The sequence below is a fragment of the Bos indicus genome, chromosome 4, assembly GCF_029378745.1.
Source record: "Bos indicus isolate NIAB-ARS_2022 breed Sahiwal x Tharparkar chromosome 4, NIAB-ARS_B.indTharparkar_mat_pri_1.0, whole genome shotgun sequence".
In the NCBI taxonomy this organism is placed as follows: Eukaryota; Metazoa; Chordata; class Mammalia; order Artiodactyla; family Bovidae; genus Bos; species Bos indicus.
The window spans coordinates 106478068-106500405 of record NC_091763.1 but is presented as its reverse complement, the minus strand read 5'-3'; the positions used below and the strand labels follow the sequence as shown (position 1 = coordinate 106500405).

Genomic DNA, 22338 nt, shown 5'->3' with positions numbered 1-22338 from the left:
CACAAAGAGAGAAGCCGCCGCAATGAGAAGCCCGCACACCACAGCTAGAGAGTAGACCCTGCTGTCTGCAACTAGAGAAAAGCCCGCATAGCAACAAAGACCCAGCACAGCCACAAATAAATAAGATTAATATTAAAAAAAAATAAAGAGATGGCAGACCCAGCTCCTCGGAAGCCCCACGGGGATCAGAGTTTAGTTGACCTCCTTCCGTCAGGGCAGGGAGGAGAGACAGACACTCTGGTCCCAGAGACAGCGACCCCACCTCCTGGGTCCTGCATCTTACCCAGGACGGCGAGCCAGGTCCCATGTCCAAAGTTCTGTGCCTGGTTGCTCCACAGCACAATGCGGGTGTGGCAAATCCCAGAGTGGCTGGTAACATGGGGTCCTTCCTTCCAGAGACGACCTTCCCCAAGAACTTCTGGGGGTTCTCACACCTTCTCTGCTCACCCTTACCCTCAGCCTTTTCTCTGCCATGTTCTCAATCCCAGCCTTCTCTAAGGGGAACTTCTAGAACTCCAGCTTCACAGCACACCATCCCTGGGGAAGACCTGTACTCACCCAAGACGGAAAGCTTCGTCCCGTTGCCGAAATAGAGTCTATCATTAGTCACACAACCCTAAAGACTAGTAGGGAAACTCGCCTGCACCTCCGAATCCTTCCTCCCCCCATTCACCTGTGGCTCTCCTGTTCCTTTCCTTAGCAGAACTTTAACTCCCAGGGTGGAGGGGGTTTACAACCTACAGTGCGGAACTCCCCACCCGCCTCTCCTGTGTCCATCTCCTTTCTGCAGGCGGGAGAAAAATGGAAGGACTGACAGCTCCGGGGCCAGAGGCTCTCCCATCTACCCTGGCTTCGATGGGCATCCTCCAAGGAGACAGGGGATGGACAAGGTGACCCCTTTCTGAGATTACTTGCCTCCCAGTAGGGAAACCAGGCTTAGCCGAGCCCGCCCATGAAATTACTGGAGATGGAGGCTGCCCGCCTCATCAAGACAAGAACTCACCAAGACAGGAATTCAGATCTTCCTGATAAACACGCGCTTTAACCTAGGCACCCAAGACAGAGGCCCCATCTGGACTCTGCCCCTCCCTGCATGTTCCCAGCCCTCCAGTCCTTGCTGGCTTACCTACCGCAGCGAGCCGTCTTCCCTCCCCGCCCCCCACCCCAAAAAAAGTAGAAGTCTCCAAAGCCAAGACTCCAGGATTCACTTCAAAACCTCCCCTCCTCTGCTGAGCACAGCCGGGATTCGAGGAGAGGTTGGGGCGTTCAAGGATCTCTTCCCTCCCAAAGACACCAGCCCCCTTCAAACACCCCGCATAGCCTTCCAGAGCTTTCCAGGGCCCCCGGACCCCGGGACCTGGGTCATCCCTTTCTTCCTATGTTCCCCTGGAGGGAGTGCTCCCTCATGGTACCCACCTGGAGACCCCAGCCTTACCTACAACCGTCAGCTTGGTCCCTGGGCCGAAGTGATAGTCATAACACATCAGAACACAGCCACCCTACAACGCACACCTGGGACCGCCCTCCCCTCCGAAGGGCCAGGAAAGACCCGGACTGTGTCTTACCTACAACCGTGAGCCTGGTGCCTTTTCCAAAGAAAACCTCAGTGTTCACACAGTGAAGCGGAGCAAGGAGGAAAGCAATTAGAGGCGGGTAGAGCAGACGGGGTCTGCGTTGGTGTCTGATGGACTCTGGGACTGGGAGTCCTCTCCTGTGCTTTATGGATATTGCACGAAAGAATATTTTCGACTCTTGACTCTTGGGGCCTCGGAGCATGGACAGAGTCCATCCACAGGGCCCTGAGCCCCTGTTTTGATTCTTCCTGAGGGTTCATCACAGGGATGTGGGCCTGGGGATGTGGGCAGGGTCCCAGACATCCATGAGCATCCATGGCGGGGTGCTGGCATAGTGCTGACTTCTTGTTTCATAGAGTGGGTCACCTCCCACGCACCTTCCCATTGACCTTGCCCTGGGCAGGGAGCGGGTAGTGTGGGAGTGGGATAAAGGGTCTCCCTGAGTCCTTCATCCTTGAGGCCACAGAGGCATCTTCTTACATCTGGCCTTTCTGCCTGGAAGCTTCAGCTCTGATCCAGACCTGTCCTGCTCCATGGTTTTGGCTTGACAGGTAAATGGTGGGGGGAGGTGGAGGCCTTCCCACCCAAGCCACCCTTGGGCCGGTGACCCAGGAGAAGAGCGAAAGATGATGGGCACTGGGACAGGCAGAAAGGTTTTTGTAAAGGATTCCCATAGGGTTGAATCACCGTGGCCCCGCTGTCCCCACAACGTTACAGCTTTATACAAAAACGGCCCCTCCCATGGGCCCGCCCCTCGGAGAGGGAGTCTGGGAGGATCCACCAGAGAGGTGCCCGCTGAGGACATTGGAGGGCGAGGGGTGACATCAGCACTCTGGGTGCGTGTTAAGGGTGGCGGGGGTGGGGGGTGTGTGGCGGGTACAGACAAGGCCGGGGGCTCCCTCCTCACCTCGTGCCCTTTCTTCAGGGCCTTCTCGGATCCTCCGAGCTGTGCGCCTTTGTGTCAGGGCTGGTTGCCCCGGGATCCGCCCCTCTGTAGGCTGTCTTCATAGTAGCAGCCCCTTTTATCCCTGGCCTGCCCCTGACGCCAGGCACCCAGAGATCACACGTTTTATCTGAGAATGGGGTCCCACAGAATCCAGACTCTGCCCCTTCGGCCCAACTCAACCTCCAGGGTGGTCCAGAGAACACCCACCAGGTACACAGAGGTAGAGCTTTCCCAGGCGTAAAGTCATAGCTGAGAGCTGTATTTCTTTTCTTTTTTTGCATTCACTTTAAAAACATTTTTTCTTTTTAAATTGGAGGATAATTGCTTGACAGTGTTGTGTTACGTCTGCTGTACAGCAACATGAATCAGCTATAGCTCAGCTCAGTGCATTGCAATGACCTTGAGGGTGCGATGGGGGTGGTGGGAGAGCTGTACTTCTAATCAGTGTGAGGTGAGGGGGGAACCACCTGTGTCGTCGGCTGCCTCACTTCTCACTGCGGACTTCAGACAGCAGGGATCGGTAAAGGGCTTTCCGGGACACTGAGGCGGAGAACTGGGTGAATACAGCCTCGGGAACGTTGAAATGCAATCGCTTGGTCACGTAATCGTAGTCAAGGTCTTCTTCCTCTTTTTCCCTAAAGGGCAAACATTTTATACTTTTGCCAGATATTTGATTTTCCCTGCACAGGATGACCTTGAAACTGAAACTCCAGTTGAGTAGTCTCGATCTCATTTCACTAGATGGCGCTTTCTTTTGTGGCCTTTCAGACTATGACTCAATGTCTAGGAGCAAAAAAAGACAAACTTGACCACATAATGATAACATTTGTAGGGGGAACATACACAGAGTCAAAGATAAATGACAATATGGGGAAAGCATTAGCAATTCTCATCATGAGGGCTGATCTCATGATGATGAACTTCTAGAAATCAATAAGAAAATAATCCAGCAGTGCAATAAAAATGAGAAGGTTCCGAAGAAAAGATCCAAATGGTGCTTAACCACAGGGAAAAAAAAACTCTTGCAGTGATAAAAGCAAACTAAAACGGCATTGAAATGTCAGTTTTCACCAATTTGAGTACCTGAATAGTGGAAGACCATTCTATCACCGGGCTTCCCAGGTGGCGCTAGTGGGAAAAGAACCCTCCTGCCCTGGAGGAAACAAAAGAGACAGGTTGGATCCCTGGGTGGGGAAGATACCCTGGAGGAGGGCATGCCAGCCCACTCCAGTATTCTTGCCTGGAGAATCCCAAGGGCAGAGGAGCCTGGCAGGCCTATAGTCTATAGGGTTGCAAGGAGTTGGACACAACTGAAGCAACTTAGCACGCTCTGACATTCTAAATAATGCAACTCTTAATGGGAGCAATTTGTAACTATCTATAAATATTATGACACGACTTAGTGACTAATACCACCACCACCATAAATAATACAAATGTTCTTACTTTTTCACCCAGAAATTCCACCTTTGGGAGTTTATCCTGTAATTACTTTTGCATACAAATGAAAACAAGTGTGTAAAATATTTGCATTATTTGGAATAGCAAAGGATTGGGAAAAACGCAAGTACCCATCAGTAAAGGATTGGGTAAATAAATTGTGACACATTCACAAAACAGAATATTATTCAATGCTAAAAATGGATGAAAGCGCTTTATACTGCTATGCAAAGCTTTCTAATATATACTGTTAACTGGATTAAAAACAAGCAGTAGAATAAGGTTTCTATATGCCACCTTTGTCTAACAGAGGAGAAAAATAAGAATTACACTTCTCTGTGTTTCATGCTACATGAAGAAATACTGGAAGTTTACAAAAGAGATGGGTAAAAGCGATTACCTGTTAAGAATAAATGGAGGAGACAGAAGCAGAGTGTAAGTAAAATTGACATTTCTCAGTGTCAACTTTATAGTGTTGGTTTTTGAGCCATAGATAGCGATTTTATTTTAAATGGGTAATAGAGCTATTATCTATATTATGTTAAAGTAAAACAATAAAATTTTAAAAGAAAAACAACAAAATACTACTTTAAGTGATATTTTGAAATCGACCACTGTAAAAAAAAATACTTGTTTCATTTATAAAGTCATTTTTTTCAAGGAAGAACAGTTTATATAAGAAGCTGTTTCATGGTACTGAATTTGCTGAATGAATCTCCAGTCACCTAGGAGCCTGGTGAAAAACAGTATTTCTGAGTAATCCCCAGGATGTTCAGAGTTCCAAGTCTCTAGGTTTATTAATTCGTATTTAAATAAACAATTAGGCACAAAATTGCCTTGGGTATTTGCACTTCAGTAATTTACTCCCTAAGTTAGAGTTTCCTTTTGACCTGGGGACTCTCACGCCAACTTAAACTTACAAAGAATACCACCCTGCCTTGGTTCCACAATCACCTTTTGTTTTCATGGGGATTGTCTCAACTTTGTCACACTGTTAGTAGTTAAGTGCCCACGAAGCTTTTTGTTTGGTGAAAGTTTAGACAGGTCAGGCAGATGCCACGTGAAGCCTTTCTTCATCTTCGACAGCAGGGGGCAGCCTTTCCTCATTTTTTGGTTCGACTTAACCAGCTGCACTCAGTGTGGCCACTTGAGGGGGCAAGAATGCCGTAGTGCTCAGGGGACCCAAGGGAAAGCTTGCTGGTTACGTTTCTCAAGGTGGGTGTTGGGATGTAGGGAGGAGACCCGCAAATAATATCTATGTAATTTTTTAAAACTTTTGCACGTGAATTGATCCATTTTAACCCAAACTTTGTCTCCTAATTTCCCAGATGTAACTGAAGTCTGGAGAGGCTAAAGGGTCCCCCAAAGTGGCAGGAGACAAGGAGAAAGGGCTGGAACCAGCACTCCGGCCTCCTCATTTAAAATCTGGGACTCTCCTAGGTGCTGATCTCGAGCCCTGAAGCCCTACTCCTCAGGCAATCTCACCTCCAGTAGCCAGACTGAGAGCTCCCTCCCATGTCCTCTGCTTCAAACCTTGGGCAAATTACTGGATTTTTAAAAAACTCCAGTTTCCTTAACTGCCTTCAATGAAGGAGACTCGGGTTCCCTGGATAAGGAAGATCCCCTTGAGAAGGGAATGGCTACCCACTCCAGTATCCTGCCTGGAGAATTCCATGGACAGAGGAGCCTGGCAGGCTACAGTCCATGGTGTCGCAAAGAGTCAGACACGACTGAGCAACTAACACTAACACTACTTAAGTGTAAAATGGGAATGATGATGATAAAATAAGACCTACCTTACGGACCTCTTGTGAGACATAAATAATACATCTAAAGGTTTATTGAATGGCTTCCCAGGTGGCGCTAGTGGTAGAGAACCCACCTGCTAATTCAAGAGACATAAGAGACTTGGGTCCGATCCCTGGGTTGGGAAGATCCCCTGAAGGAGGGCATGGCAATCCATTCTAATATTCTTGCCTGGAGAAACCCATGGACAGAGCAGCCTGGCGGCCTATAGACCATGGGGTCGTAAAGTGTTGAACACGACTGAGCAAATGAACAGCAAAAGGTTTATTGGGCTTCCCAGTGGTGCTAGTCGTAAAGAACCTGCCTGCCAGTGCAGGAAACGTAAGAGACATGGGTTTGATCCCTGGATCGGGAATATCCCCTGGAGGAGGGCATGGCAACCCACTCCAGTATTCTTGCTTGGAGAATCCCATGGACAGAGGAGCCTGGCGGGCTATAGTCCATGGAGTCGAAAAGTGACTCACACGACTGAAGTGAGTTAGCATGCACACATGCAGAAAGGTTTGTCACGTGCCTGCATATAGTTAGTCAAGGTGTTGGTGACTGCTGTTTTCACAGACAGTACTGGTCTAGAGCTTTCTCTGTCACATTGGTTCTCAAGCTCTGACATCCATCAGGATGCCTTGGAAGTCTTGTTAAAAGCAAGCTGCTGGGCTCCGTCTAAGAATTCCTGACCCAGTAGGTCTGGGGTGGAGCCTAATAATTTGCCTTTCTCCTAAATTCCCAGGTGATTCTGGTCCTGCTGGTCCAGGGACCACACTTTGAGAACTGTTCTTCTGGAAGGCCTTTTCTTCAGTATATTTTCTTCCTCTTCTAGCTCATACTTCATTCATTCAACCCCTGGCTGCCTATTATATCTCAGCTGTTGTTTAATCATTAGACATACCAGGATGAGTAAGACAAGATATCTTCTATAAGAAGCTCATGGTTGAAGGCCACGGTAGGCACATCCATACACACTAAGCAACATGAGCAGAACTGTGATAGAAGGAAGCGTGGAAGAGAATGAGGACTCCTTACTCAGACCAGGGGGTCATGGAGCCAGTGCAGAGGTGTGGGGAAGAGAATGGGGAGCAGGAAGAGTCAAGGACTTTTCTGAAGAGGGTGAACAGGTGGGTGGGCAGGGCATTGTGTCAAATGGAGCAGTAGTGTCCAGAGCTGGAGGTCAGAGGTACACGGCATGTTGGAAGAACCCCCAGCACTTCTGAGCCCTGAGGCACTGCAGGGGAAGGGAGGGGTGAGGAAACCCAGGCTGGAAACACAGGCAGGGCCAGAGCAGGAAAAACCGTGTGTCTCTGTGATGAGGAGCTTGGCTTCTACTTTGAAAGCTGTGGGGCAGCAGGAAAGGTATTAACCAGAAAGTGAACAACACACAGGATCTCCCTGAGCACAGGCTTAGAAGACTGCAAGGAGATAAGTGCCCCTTAGGAAGTGCTGCAGGCAGGGGATGAGCTGGAGAGATGTTGAGTAGCAGAGCTGACGGGCGGCAGCTGGAGGGCCCATGAGGTAGGGTAGAGGAAGCAGGGGTTAAGCTTGGGGGCCGGGCAAATAGAGGCCAACTCCAAATCTGTCATTTGCTGGACGAGGGATGTGGGTGAACTGACAACCTCGTCTGAACCTCTGTTTCCTTGTCCGTATCTCCGGAATAATAAACACTGCAGAGGTAGAGGGAACTAAATGTGAAAGTGCCTATCAAGGACTCAGGAGGGTGTTCATATCATCACGTGGGAAGAACAGAAGGCAGGTTTCTCAGGAGAGGGAGGGAGAGAGACCCGGGGAGGTCTCATCTCCCTCAGACACATTAGCTGGTCCTGGGGAAACAGGGGCCAGCGGGGCCTCCTGCTTCCAGGAGGGAACACGTGCTGGGGACACGGAGGGGACTCAGAAAAGGCCAAGGTGATTGGCAGGTGCTTCCCTAGGCGTGGGGACCAGTGAGCGGAGGTGTGGGATCTTACAGACCACGCCCCACACATGTGTGCATGCATGTACACGCATCAGCTCCATACTCATGACACAGAGACAAACCAAGGCAAATGCAGCCTTTTTGGAATGAAGTTTCTCCAGGGACCCCTCCCCCTGATGATATTCTCTGCGTTCCTTCTCTTTACACGTGGGCTTCCCTGGGGGCTCAGATGGTAAAGAATCTGCCTGCAACGGGGGAGACCCAGTCTCTGAGTCGGGAAGATCCCCTGGAGAAGGAAATGGCTACCCACTCCAGTATTCTTGCCTGGAAAATCCCATGGACAGAGAAACCTGGTGGGTTACAGTCCACGGGATCACAGAGAGTCAGACACGACTGGGTGACTTTCACTTTTGCTGTTATACCAGTGTGCCCTGGAACACATTTGGGAAGGGGGCGCATTTGTAAGGGGTAGTGCCCTGTCTGACCTCAGGTGGGAGGGTGTTTCCCAGAGTAGGGGTGGGGGTTGACGAAGAAGGTGCACACCTGGGCAGGTAGAGCAGTCTCTTTATTAGCATAATGATGGCAGAGGGGCAGGGCTTCAGCTGTTGGCGGCGATGGTCTCCTGAATCCAGTCCACGTAGTTGCAGACCTTGGTGTAGACCCCAGGCTTGCCCTTCTGGGCACAGCCGTAGCCCCAGGACACAATGCCCTGGAGCTGTCCGTTGCAAGCCACAGGGCCGCCAGAGTCACCCTGGGGAGGAAGTGATGAGATAAGCTTCATAAACAGAGAACAAAAGGGAACGGGAGCCACACACAGTCTGAACCTCACAAGACCCTGTTCCCATTGCTCTGGGCCCCACGCCCTTCTCACTGTCAAGAGAGGCCACAGCCGAGCCTCCCTGTTTCTCCAGGGGACCATCAGCCCACAGCCCTGGGCGTTCACATCCTGCCCCCAGGGAGGCTGCCACACCTGGGCAGGCGTCTCACCTGGCAGGAATCCTTGCCTCCTTCCAGGAAGCCAGCGCAGATCATGTTGTTAGTGATCTCTCCAGGGTACGAGGCTTCACAGTCGGCGTGGCTCAGCAGCGGGGCCTCCAGGCATTGCAGCAGGTCCGGGTAGTTGACTTTGAGGAACAGGAAGGGATCAAGGAAAGGAAAACGTGGGTTAGGATGGGAAGGGGGATGGCAACCCAGGGCTGAACCCTGAGGGCGGCCAGGAGAGGTCCCCAACGAACACTGAGTTTCAATTCCCGGAAGGCTGGCTGCGGACCCCTTTCTAAAGGTGCTAAGAGCAGGGGCCACATCTGTCCTGTCTTTTGATTCTCGGGCTCAAGTCCGGGACACTTGCCCCTCTCGTACCCAGCACAGAGTCCTGTATGTGTAGTAGGTACTTGATGGGAATTTGTAGATTGGAAGCAAAGACTGGAACCAAGCTCAGGCGATGCTCAGTTCTGGGCAGTGTGGGTAGGTCAGAGGGTGAAGACGTGAGGGTCCCACTCACCGCCACTGCTCAGGGTGTTGCCCCAGCCGGAGATGAGGCACTCGGTGCCTGCGGAAGCACAGGCACTGGGCAGAGCCAAGGTGGACACCCGGGCATTGATGACCGCAGGCGTGGAGAGTTTGATCAGCAGGATGTCATTGTCCAGAGTCCAGCTGCTGTACTTGGGGTGGCGGATGATCTTGGACGCATCGATGAACTGCTCACCACCCTCCAAGACATCAATGTTGTATTCTCCCAGCCTCACCTGGATGTGGCTGTTGAGGGTAAGCACAGTTAAGGACTTTTTGTCCACAGGCCCATGTCCCCTAGGGGTTCTTCCTGCTTGCAGGAGGGCGTGTAGGAATGTCAAGGGCTGTAGAGGGGTGGTAGGTCAGTGCAGGTGTGAGACAACAACCTTTGTGCTTCAGGGGCCTTGGCAATGGAGAAGGGATACAGTGAAGGGGTCCGGCTAGGGACCATCTGCTTTTCCAGCCGCCTTTCCCACACCCCGCATGCATTCAGTGCCCAGTGCCCTGGGTGCAAATGCACCATTTCAACTTCCCCAGACATCCTTCAACCTCTGCAACCTCTCCCTCCTTTCTTGATCTGGTAAGGGCCACCATCCTGTGTGATCTGATTTGTCTGTCCGTCTGTCCATCTTAAGTCTTTCACTCATGTCCGACTCTTTGTGACCTCATGGACTGTAGCCCACCAGGTTCCTCTCTCCATGGGATTCTCCAGGCAAGAATACTAGAGTGGGGGTCCATGCCTTCCTCCAGGAGATCTTTCCCACCCAGGGATCAAACCTGCGTCTCTTATATCTCCCGCACTGGCAGCTGGGTTCTTTACCACTAGCTCTATTTGTGATCTAATACAGCACTTCTCAGAGAACAGCCACAGGACCGGCACCATCAGTCACCTGGGAACGAGTTAGCAACTCCAATTCTCTCTTCTGCCCAGACCCTTGCATCAGGGTTTCTGCATCAGAAACCCTGGAGGAGGGACCCAGCAGCATGTGTTGTAACAGGCCCTCCAGGTGATTATTGTGTGCATTCAGGTTGGAGAACCCTTGCTTTTGGGAGTGATTCTCAGTTCTGCCCAGGAGTATAGAATTGCCAGAGGCAGAGAGTGTTGAAAACTCACCAATATTCAGACTCGCCCTAAAAATTCTGAGTTAAATGGGAACTAGGAATCATAATAATTTTTTTAAATGAAAAAAAATATCTTACAAGGTTTTAACATGCAGCCAACTGGCAAAGATTATTTGTGTGAGGTCTTTCCCCACTTTTCCCACTGGCTATTCCCACCTTCAAAATAGTCTGTGCCTACTTTTTATGGGACTTTCCAGATGGCACCAGTGGTAAAGAACCTATGCCAGCCAATGCATAACACCCCGGGTTTGATCTCTGGATTGGGAATATCCCCTGGAGGAGGGCATGGCAACCCACTCCAGTATTCTTGCCTGGAGAATCCCATAGACAGAGGAGCCTGGCAGGTGCCCCTCTTCACCCACAGCTCCTGCCGAGTCAGCTGCCATTGCCCACTTCTTCTTCTCTTCCCCATCATCATTCTGAGCTCTGGACGGACCCCAGCTCTTCCAGAGGGCCCTGGGAAGTGGGCTTAGTCATCAGGGGCCCAGCACTTACTACTGGTAGCAGTGAGCCGCGGACACCACCCACTGGTCATTGATGAGGGAGCCCCCGCAGAAGTGGTAGCCAGCATTCAGGGACACCTGGTAAGGGACAGAATTCTCCGCGCAGGTGTAGCCCCCGACGATCTTGTCATCGTCGTCCGAGGGGAAAGCCACTTGAGTGGAAGTAGGGGAGGAGAGGCTGATTCAGGAAGAGGGTGGAGCCCGGAGCCCTGTGGCTGGACTCTGCTAATTAGGATTCCTGACCGAGCACAGGGAGGGGAGGAAGGCCACCAGGGAGCATCCCTGGCTGGTCTCACAGCAGGTAGTTCTCCCGAGTCGTTGTGTGTCTGCAGGGCACAGAGCTAGGGACCCTGCAGGGGCTCCGGCTCAGACTTCCCTGGGGGCACCAGGGCAAGGACAGTGAACCCCGTCATGGTGCACTCAGCATCGTAGGGTCTGAATGCGGTCCTCTCACCCACTGGCTGCTTCTCTCCCTTTTATTCATCACCATTCTACTCCTCGCTGCAGTTTCAGCTCAAGTTTGTCACGATGGGTTGGCCTCACTGGGGAGATGTGGCTACAAAGCCTTGGCTTTGCTGTACCAGCTCCTCCCATAGCTCACACCTGAGCAGGGAGCCTAGGTACCCTTCGCGCAGGATAAAGGTGGTTACTGTTATTGGCTAATAGAACAGTGATTCGCAGCTGTGGCTATACATCTGGGAATCTTAAAACTACTCAGGAAGCTTAAACAGTCAGTGCATGGGTCACAGCCTCAGGCCAATAAACAGGACTCCACCGTGAGTCACCTTCTGCCTCCCCAGGAGCATCCGAGGCTAGGAACAGCTCGAGTGGAGTTACCTACGGTTGTCACGGCCAAGACTTAAGGCCTGGCTCATTTCACAGACCGTCTCCACCTGGTTTGCCTTTCTCGCCTCTCCCAACAAAGCCCCAAAATGGATGGACGAGAGGATGGGAGTGGAACCGGGCAGAAGGTGAGAGAAGTGAAGGTTAAAGAGAGCCCCAGAGTGGGAAGGAGGGGTGCTGGCCAGGGAGGGGAGAACACACAGGGGTAGAACAGGAGAGGCCGGAGGAATGGTGAAGCGTGTATCTCTGCCAGGAGAGGGGCTAGTGGAACCTGAAGCGATGCGTGGGACTCACCAGCAGCTCCCACAAAGGCAAGGATCAGCAGGGGATGCATGGTGGAGAAGTGTGCTTGCGTGGCTGGTGGCGAGCCTTTATACCTTCCGAGGAGAGGGAGGGGGTGGAGGGGGACCACCCCTCCCAGGACAAACACACCTGCAGCTTCCCTTGTCCTGGACTCTTGCATCAGTTCTGCTGTGTTTGGCCACTCTGTGGATTCATGACCTCCGGGTGATAAGGAAACTTACTTTCTGAGGACACAGAGGAAGACTAGCTGACTCTTAGGAGGATGTTCTGGGGTGAGGCACACAGGGGAAGCCAAGACCCCGCTTCCCACAGCTGAGCCTTCTTAAACTGAGCGGATGATGGAAATGAGGAGGAAGGGAAAGCAGAATGACCCGGGACCCTGGGGATCCTCTGACCTCATGGAGATTTACTCAACTTACTTTAAGGAAGGGCTGATATTAGTAGCAAACTTGGCTGCTTGGTATCCTGAGGTCCCATGAGAGGAAAGAAGTCTTGCCTATGTCATACCTGTACACAAAAAGAACCTGGTCAAGTCTAAACTACGGGGTCAGAAGGTCAAAGCCCAAGCCTTAGGCAACCAGGACCCCAACACCAGGAAGTCATGAGAAGGGAGAGGCAGAGTTTCTTGTGAGTCTGGGCCTTCAAGCTGGCTCTCCTTCCTACCAGAGCTTGAGGGACTGGGTCGGGGGAGGCATTTGGAGGGAGGAGAGGCCAAGGATTAAGTAGGCATTTACCTGATGCACTGGGGTAATAAGAGACCGGTGTCGTATTCCTCCTCTTCCTCACTATCAAGACACTTGTCTTTCTCATCACTCACGCAGCCTTGGGTTCTCTTTAAGCAGCCTCCTGGTCACCCTGGGAGCCTGCACTAATGGTGATGAAAATTGCCCACACCTGCTAGGAACTGACAGCCTGAGCCAGAATTATATGTTCCGGATCAGATTTTAGAAAAAAGGTTTGAACAATGGTAAATCTCAGTCCTTATCAGGGAATCAGCGGTAGGTAGAGAAACTGGTGCGCGATAAAGGTTGAGAATGTGTGCGCATGCGCTCAGTCGATCCAACTCTGCAGCCTCGTAACCCATCAGGCTCCTCTGTCCATGAAACTGAGTGATTAAAAACAACGTTGAAGGTGGGGGGATTCTGGAATTTTCTTTTCTTTTTTTTTTTTGATGCAGTGAGACTCTTTTGCTGGGCTCAGTGCAGAGTGAATCTTCCTGGAAATTATCTCACTTTGCAACCTGCCATGCCTGTCAAGACAGACTCTTGTAATTTAATGAGGCACCACTTGGCCAGGGGGGTATAGAGATGTAACTAGAGTCTGTGCTGGAACCTAACCTTGTGAGCCAGGTTGACAAGCTTCCCATGAAGAGGCTTCTCCTGCTCACCTCCTCTGAACTCAGGGCCTCCTGTTGGGCAGGAATGGGCAGAGTCTATATAGGTACTCTCAGAAAGGTAAAAATGAGTGAATGTTCTGAAGGTGGTGAACAAAGGCAGAAAAGCTCAGAAGTCTGGTGGCAAGACAGGAAGTAGGCTGGAAGGACAGAGTAAATGGAAATAGAGTGAACAGGGAGAAATGGTGGGGGGGGCGGGCTCTTGGGTGGAGAGGGACCCACAGGGTATCTTCTGGTCTGGTGCCTGGCAGAGCTGGAAGCCAGCTTCTCCACGACAGGACACCCACTCCTCAGAGCTGCACACCCTCTAATCCCTGACAGGCTCCTCTCGAGGTGGCAATACTGCTGTATTTGTATAGCACCCAACAGCTTTTTGGAGAAGGAGATGGCACCCCACTCCAGTACTCTTGCCTGGAAAATCCCATGGATGGAGGAGCCTGGTAGGCTACAGTCCATGGGGTCGCTAAGAGTCGGACACGGCTGAGCGACTTCCCTTTCACTTTTCACTTTCATGCATTGGAGAAGGAAATGGCAACCCACTCCAGTGTTCTTGCCTGGAGAATCCCAGGGACCGGAGAGCCTGATGGCCTGCCGTCTATGGGGTCGCACAGAGTCGGACACGACTGAAGCGACTTAGCAGCAGCAGCAACAGCTTTTAAAGAGATTTCACACACACAAGCAGCGGTGGTATGCTGATTTTCCTTTGTGTTGAATTTCAAGCTTCCCTTTTCATGTTTTCATCGTGAGGTGCGCAGAATATTATTTCCTGTTACAGAGGCTGAGACCAGGCGTCAGAAAGGTTCCGTCTTGCCTGAGAACATAGATCTAAAAATGGCGGAGCTGACCTCAAGGCCACTGGAGGACAGGGAAAGTGCTGTGAAGTGTGGGAATCACTGCAGATGGCAGCTCAGGGGTCAGGCCAGGGAACAAACTACATCCGGATCCCTCCTGATGCTGGCTTCCCTGGCAGAGGAAGAAGCTTGAATTAATCTGGCACCTGGCACCACCCCCCAGCCCCACCTTGCCATGGCCTTGGGCCCCTCTGGGCCACGTCAAAGGCAGGTTGTGCTCACCCAGTTGTGGAGCCTCCATCACAGAGGCTTTTTTTTTTGCAGAAATATCAAAATATGCTATTTTGTTTTGACCCCTTGTCGTGGGGTCTTCATAGGAAGCCTGGCTTTAGAGGATGAGAATCGTCACGTCTGTTTCCTTTCCCAGCCTGCGGGGTGAAGGTAGGGGGCAGAGGGGGCCGGCTCATGTTTTGGGCCACCATCTGCTCAGGTAGAGAGGTAAGAGCCTCTGTCCCCTGTTAGAATGACTTGGCTCATTTCTAGTGGCCTTACATTGCCTAAACTCACGTTCTGTAGTGCTCTTCTCCATGGCAGTCCACATGGCTAGGCAGATTTTTCATTCTTCTGAATCCTATTTATTGACTCAGTGTGTGAGTTTGCTAGGGCTGCCTTAACAAAATAATGGCAGAAATCCATCTTCTCACAGTTTTGGGAGCTGAGAAGTGCGTGATCAAGGAAGGTGTTGATAGAAGAAACTTCATATATTGAGTCATGGAGAAGTCATTCTGGCTTATACATGAGTTAACTTGAATTTTTTACCAACTAAAACAGCCTATTTGTGGCCTATCAAACATACACTGTATATCTGCTTTACTTAGTAAAGAAAAGTACTTTACTTTTAAAAAGTGCTTTACTGACTGGAAGTAAAAGATGTCTGTGTTAAAAGATAAAGGGCCCCCCTTCCTGGGACACCAGGGCTGGTGCTCCTTTGATGACATGACTCCCTTCCCAGGGACCAGTGCCATACTGACTCACTGAGTTCCTGCTGATCTATTTGTTCAATTTGGTCTATTTGGAGGGAATGTATTCCTGACTTGCTTAATGTTCTTTGTTCTGCCAAGATATAAAACTGGGCTGAAAACCCTGCTTCTCTGGAGCAGCTCCTCAGAGTTGTCTTAGAGCCTGCCTTTCGGGTTCTAGGCTTCTGTTTGGCTTAAATAAAACTTGTTTCTATTCCTATTTCAGATCATTTATTATTTTTGTCAACAGGGTTGGTTTCTCCAGGGGTCTCTCTCCTTGCGTTGCCGACGGTCATCTTTTCACTGACTTCACGTGGCCTTTCCTCTGTGGGTACCTCCCTAGGGCCTCTCCTTATATATCCTGATCTCTTCTGATAAGAACAAGGTCAGATTGGCTTACGGGCCACCCTAATGGCCTCAATTAAATTATTTATTTAAAGATCCTATTACATTCTGAGGGACTGGGGGTTAGGATTACAACATATAAATTTTGGAGGAACACAGTTCAGTCCATAGCACTAAGGAAATATTTCCTGTGTTCCTGTGATGTTCCTGTAATTTTTCTAACCTGTATGGCAACAGCAAAGAAGATAATAGTAAAAGATCTGTTCTTTCATGGCATCTGGGTGTATTTACAGACTTCCCTGCTGGCTCAGCAGTAAAAGAATTCACCTGCCAATGCAGGAGATGCAGGTTCAAACTCTGAGTCGGGAAGATCCCCTGGAGAAGGAAAATGGCAACCCACTCCCATATTCTTGCCCAGGAAATCCCATGAACAGAGGAGCCTATCTGACTACAGTCCATGGAGTTGCAAAGAGTTGGACACAACTTAGCAACTAAACAATAACAATGTGTATTTATGCATGTGCACATCCACACATATGGAAGGAGATATGACTGTGAGAGGCAGACAGTACATTAAAAAATATATATGTATCTTTATATATATATGTATATATATGATGTGTATATAATATATATAGTTGATCTTTGAACAAGATGGAATTTGAACTGCCCTGGTCTACTTATACATGGAATTTTTTTTCAATAACTATTGTAGTGTTACATGATTTGAGGTTGGTTAAACACAGGATGTGGAACTTTAGATACCAAGGAGTCCCTACAAAGTTATATGTGGATTTTCAACTGTGCAGAGGGTTAGTGTCCCTAATCTGTACCTAGTTCAAGGATCAACTATTTATATCAAATTATAATGATTAATTGATTATATTCCAATGATTAGATCATCGGAAAAGACCCTGATGCTGGGAAAGATTGAAGGCAGGAGGAGAAGTGAACGACAGATGACAGATGGCATCACCGACTTGAGGGACATGAGTTTGAACAAGATCTGGGATTTGGTGATGGACAGGGAAGCCTGGCAGGCTGCAGTCCATGGGGCCGCAAAGACCCGGACATGACTGAGTGGCTGAACTGAACTGACTAATGATTAGGCATTATTGAAATGGAATAAAGTGATAATAAATGTGAGTAACTGGTGGCTGGGTCCACAGGTACTATGTGAGCATAGAAGGTTAGGAAAGCTCTCTCTGGGGAGATGGTATTTGAGTTGAGACCTGGATAACAAGACGTCAGCCCTGTGAAGGTGGGGAAACGAGTGCTTTTGCCATTCCCTGTCCAGTCTACAACAGAAATAAATTGACACAGGGACTTCCCTGGTGATCCAGTGGTTAAGACTCCACACTTCCAAAGCAGGGTCGAGGGTTCGATTCCTGGTTGGGGAACTGAGATCCCGCAGGCTTCATGGCACAGCAAAAAAAAAAAAAAGAAAAAAAAAGAGAGAGAGAAATAAATTGACACCTACAATGACTGCTTTTTAAATTAAATTACCCTATCATCTAGCATATGGATACTTCACCTTGGTATTAATTTTAATGTAAAAAGTTGTATTTAAAGGAGGGTCATAGATACACTGAAATATTCTTATAAGTTAATGTAAGCGCTATCTTTTGACATGGCATTTATGAAATATTGTTGGGTTAAGAGAATGAATTATAAAATACATATCATATTATATAATCTCATTTAAATAGTGATTTTAATTTTCCTCAGTTTAATAATCTGTGTATTTTACACTGTGCATTAATTTTGTTAAAGAAATAGTTGAAATAAAGAGAAACAGTTACAATAATAAATAAAAATTTCCCAGAGAGGGCAATACTTAATCTTGAGGATGGAATTGTTAATGGTAAAATGTCATGTGTCACAGTGAGAAATAAATTTAGATATTAATTAAAATGTGTGTTTTATCTCTACCAGGCACAGTGCTGTGTGGTTTACATGGATGACTTCATCTCAGTCTTATGAAAATCCCATTCCTTATATTTTTGCATCACTATTATCCTTATTTTATATATGAGGATATTATATGTATGAATATGAGATTGTGTAACTTGTTCAAGGTTATACCTGGTGATGAAGCAGGGGAGCCAAGTTTTATTTTTTATTATTTTTTTAATTTTATTTTATTTTTAAACTTTACAATATTGTATTGGTTTTGCCAAATATCGAAATGAATCCGCCACAGGTATACATGTGTTCCCCATCCCGAACCCTCCTCCCTCCTCCCTCCCCATACCATCCCTCTGGGTCGTCCCAGTGCACCAGCCCCAAGCATCCAGTATCGTGCATCAAACCTGGACTGGCGACTCATTTCATACATGATATTATACATGTTTCAATGCCATACTCCCAAATCATCCCACCCTCTCCCTCTCCCACAGAGTCCATAAGACTGTTCTATACATCAGTGTCTCTTTTGCTGTCTCGTACACAGGGTTATTGTTACTATCTTTCTAAATTCCATATATATGTGTTAGTATACTGTATTGGTGTTTTTCTTTCTGGCTTACTTCACTCTGTATAATAGGCTCCAGTTTCATCCATCTCATTAGAAGTGATTCAAATGAATTCTTTTTAATGGCTGAGTAATACTCCATTGTGTATATGTACCACAGCTTTCTTATCCATTCATCTGCTGATGGACATCTAGGTTGCTTCCATGTCCTGGCTATTATAAACAGTGCTGTGATGAACATTGGGGTACATGTGTCTCTTTCAATTCTGGTTTCCTTGGTGTGTATGCCCAGGAGTGGGATTGCTGGATCATAAGGCTGTTCTATTTCCAGTTTTTTAAGGAATCTCCACACTGTTCTCCATAGTGGCTGTACTAGTTTGCATTCCCACCAACAGTGTAAGAGGGTTCCCTTTTCTCCACACCCTCTCCAGCATTTATTGCTTGTAGACTTTTGGATTGCAGCCATTCTGACTGGCGTGAAATGGTACCTCATAGTGGTTTTGATTTGCATTTCTCTGATAATGAGTGATGTTGAGCATCTTTTCATGTGTTTGTTAGCCATCTGTATGTCTTCTTTGGAGAAATGTCTATTTAGTTCTTTGGCCCATTTTTTGATTGGGTCATTTATTTTTCTGGAGTTGAGCTGTAGGAGTTGCTTGTATATTTTTGAGATTAGTTGTTTGTCAGTTGCTTCATTTGTTATTATTTTCTCCCATTCTGAAGGCTGTCTTTTCACCTTGCTAATAGTTTCCTTTGTTGTGCAGAAGCTTTTAAGTTTAATTAGGTCCCATTTGTTTATTTTTGCTTTTATTTCCAATATTCTGGGAGGTGGGTCATAGAGGATCCTGCTGTGATGTATGTCGGAGAGTGTTTTGCCTATGTTCTCCTCTAGGAGTTTTATAGTTTCTGGTCTTACGTTTAGATCTTTAATCCATTTTAAATTCAGGTCTGCCTGAGGACAGAGATCAAGTTCCTAACCACAGTGTTTTTACTGCTTCTTAGGAGAAAATTTTGCCATCCTATAGGAGGGGGCTCACAGTCCAAAGCTTATCTGTAGGTGAATTTGCCCACTTCCTGGGGAAATGGGAGCAGGAAACAGGAAGGGAAGCCAGCATTTTTGATCCATTCCATCAAACAGGTGCACATGTGGATCCTGGTGACCAGGAGAATCAGCATGTGTACGAACTAGCTGAGACCCACTGGACCTTGTACAGCACTAGGAGCGTGATGGGAATTGCTCCTTCCTCAAGCCAGGATGCACGAACAGAACACACTTAGTGACAGGGAAACTACAAAGCTAACCTCTCAGGCAACTGACAGGGACTATTACTTTCCTTGGTCTTCTTGGCTTTGGCTGGGGGGTTTTAAGTAGTTTCCTCTGAATATTCATGGCCACCGAGTAGTCAGCCCACTGGGGTTTCGCATAGACACTGTATGGCCATAAAGATGGACACTGAGAATTACAAAAGAAAACATCAAGTCTATTGCATCCCAGTTGCTTGACAGAGCCAAAAATATATATTTCCTGGAAAGCCTACCTTTACTCCAAGATTTAGGGGATTCCCAACGATAAATTTATAATATCAAATTACATAATGCATAAGAAGCCACTCTGAGTAAGAGGCAGCAGAAACCACCAGAAAATTGAGATTGTCATGAATAGATAAAAATTCCAAGTAGAAGTTTAATTTTCTTCAGTGCTCAGTCGTGTCCAACTCTTTGCAACCCCATGGACTGTAGCCAGCCAGACTCCTCTGTCCAACCAGGCAAGAATACTGGAGTAGGTTGCCATTTCCTACTCCAGAGGATCTTCCTGACCCAGGCATTGAACCTGCCTCTTTTGTGTCTCCTGCGTTGGCAGGTGGATTCTTTACCACTGTGCCACCTAACCTTAGAGAAATAAAATACATGTGGAGCAAGGTTCTTTAAAAATGACTACTCATCAGATTTCCCTTGTGGTCCAGTGGTTAAGAATCTGGCTGCCAAGACGGAGGACATATGTTCAGTCCTTGGTCTGGGAAGATCCCACGTGCAGTGGAGCAATTAAGCCCATGCTCCACAACGTGCTCTAGGGCTCATGGGCCAGAACTACTGAGCCCACGTGCTGCAACTACCAAAGCCTGCGTGCCTTAGAGCCTGGGCTTCATAACAAGAGAAGCCACTGCAAGGAGAAGCTCTCGCGCTGCAGCTAGAGAAAGCCCACATGCAGCAATGAAGACCCAGTGCAGCCAAAAATAAGTGGTTAATTTAAAAAAAATGACAGCTCACATATGTGAAAGACTCAAGTAGATTTCTTGGACATGAAAATAAAGTTTAAAAAGTCGATTGGAAGGTGAAACAGGTTATTGGAGCTAAGGTGGGAATCAGTAAATGGGACAGTGAGTCTAAAGGAATGACCCCCTAACACAGTAGACAGAAGCAAAATGGGGGGAAATGTGAATGAATGGCTAGAGTCCAGATGACACTGAAAGAAAGCTGAACACGGGCTAGATCTATCCTTCGGGACTGAAGTTCTGGACCTGCTGAAGATTTTCCTTTGTCACCACCTTTCAGAACCACACTTGTGTTAAAATGGAGTGATGATTCCGGAATAAAGTACAAGCCTACCCAGAAATAGGCTCATGGCTTTTCAACTAGGGAACAGAGAAATTCCCACAAAACTGTAGACTGAGGGGAAGGTGTGAGTGTAATAAGAGTATGTATCGTAAAACTGGGACTTGCTCTTGCAATTGAATTGTGCCTCTTTCCAGCTGTGCTAGAATTTGGTCTTGATTATACATTTTCCACTTCATAACAGAATACTCCATGCGTCAACTTTACAGTTCTGCAGGTCTGCTGATGTCCAGTTCTGAATGCCATGATAAACCTTTAGTAAAGAGCCAAGAGCAGTTTTTCAAAGGGAGAATAGTTATTGGCAGGTAGAAGGGAGTAAAGCATGACACAGAGCTCTGTGCATCTGCCTCGTGATTCTCAGTGGGGAATGTCAGGAGCTCTACAGAGCACTGATATCTGCCACAGGCACTTCAAGAATAACTGAGCCTGCTTGGTTTACGACCCTGGTGGCCGAGAAGCTTCCATCATAGCCTCGTTCTGCTACCGAGCTCTGCCTTGCACTGGCCCAGCCTGACAGATTGTATAGTAAATGGGCCAGAGTAGCATACCCAAGAGTAGTATATGTTAACTCCAAAACCAGAGGGTCCCACAAAGCGTTGTGCCTCTTTCTCCATGTCTGGAAACAGCTCGCCTCTCACTTTGGAGGACATTCCAGCATATCTCACACCTCTGGACTACTCAGAAGCTCACCAAGGGGGCAGATCCCTGAATTTTTGCAGATTGACATTGGTCTGCCATCCATATATCATACCAAGGCATCTACAGGGCTTTATAATTCCCATTCGCCAAGAACATTCAGCAAAATGCCATCAGTGTAAGGGACCAGTATGATATAAATATGACTAAGTGCATTCTGAACTATATTAATAGAGAACAAGCTAAATATAGCTCAGAGATAAAATACTTAAAGGGTATTTCTGACTCTGCCACTTGAAGGCAAACTGTATCCGATTGTCTTTATTATTTCTAAACACTCCCTGGGAGAAATTTTGTCCTCGGCCTCCAGTAGTCACCCTTCCTGTCTGTGGATGAAGTCCTCCAGCTGGTCACCCAGTTCCCTCCTCATCCCCAGCCGACCACTCACACCGACCCCCACCCACCAGCACACAGGCAGCTGCCTCTGTGGTTTCCCCCTCCAGCCTGCCTCCCAGGGTTCTCAGGCTCACCTGGCCGGGGGCTGGGTGGGAAGGAGAGGGGTTCTTGCTGAGACCCTTGATCTGTGCCCAGCACTGTGTCTCTAGCACTGCAGAAATAAGAGCTGCTGTCTTCGGAGCTCGCGTTGCTCACAGTCAGAGTTGAGAACTCCAGTTTCGGGCGGTCAATGGGAAACTTGTCCTCAGTAAACCCACTCTCGTAAGTAGCCTTGGAGCCCTGATTGGCAGTAGCCATCAGCACCAAGCTCTGTCCTGGAAGCTGTCAGTACCAGTACATCCAGGTGAGCTGGCTATCGACCTGACACTCGATCGTCATGGAGGTCCCGCGTTGACGGATGGCCCTGCTTGGCTCTTGAGAGAGGAGAGCACTGAACACAGAACCTAGATCCAGAGAGACAGAAACACCCTTGAGAGCTGACAAGCTTGTCCCCAGGCAGGAGGGTCTCCTACTATTTGCTCCAGTATCACCTTGCTCCCAATCAGCCCTGGAGCACTGTCTCCACTCTGGATTTGTTCTTCCAGCTGTTACTGTGTTAGGATTCCCTAAACGAATATCTCTCCCATCCTCTGACTGGGGGCCTCAGACCCTCTACTCCTCAGC

At 48.4% G+C, this 22338-nt stretch overlaps 1 protein-coding gene and 1 gene segment (V, D, J or C); both read right to left on the bottom strand.

Annotated features, from left to right (window-relative positions):
• The window catches only part of LOC109557711 (T cell receptor beta constant 1-like), a gene marked incomplete in the record, with an annotated part of 426686 nt that overhangs the window by 23800 nt on the left and 380548 nt on the right, over positions 1–22338 (bottom strand).
• On the bottom strand, positions 8219–12384 carry PRSS2 (serine protease 2). Its single transcript, XM_070788287.1, has 5 exons — positions 12369–12384; positions 10796–10955; positions 9171–9424; positions 8657–8793; positions 8219–8420 (listed from the first exon to the last, which is right to left on the bottom strand). Coding segments are annotated over exons 1-5 (705 nt in total). The 5' UTR covers positions 12370–12384; the 3' UTR covers positions 8219–8267.

Excerpts from the sequence above, each read along its gene's own strand:
- PRSS2 (XM_070788287.1), bottom strand. Across the intron at positions 8,794-9,170 it reads CAACACCCTGAGCAGTGGCG|TCAACTACCCGGACCTGCTG; the intron begins GTGAGTGGGACC and ends TGTTCCTCAAAG. Across the intron at positions 8,421-8,656 it reads GAGGCAAGGATTCCTGCCAG|GGTGACTCTGGCGGCCCTGT; the intron begins GTGAGACGCCTG and ends CTTCCTCCCCAG.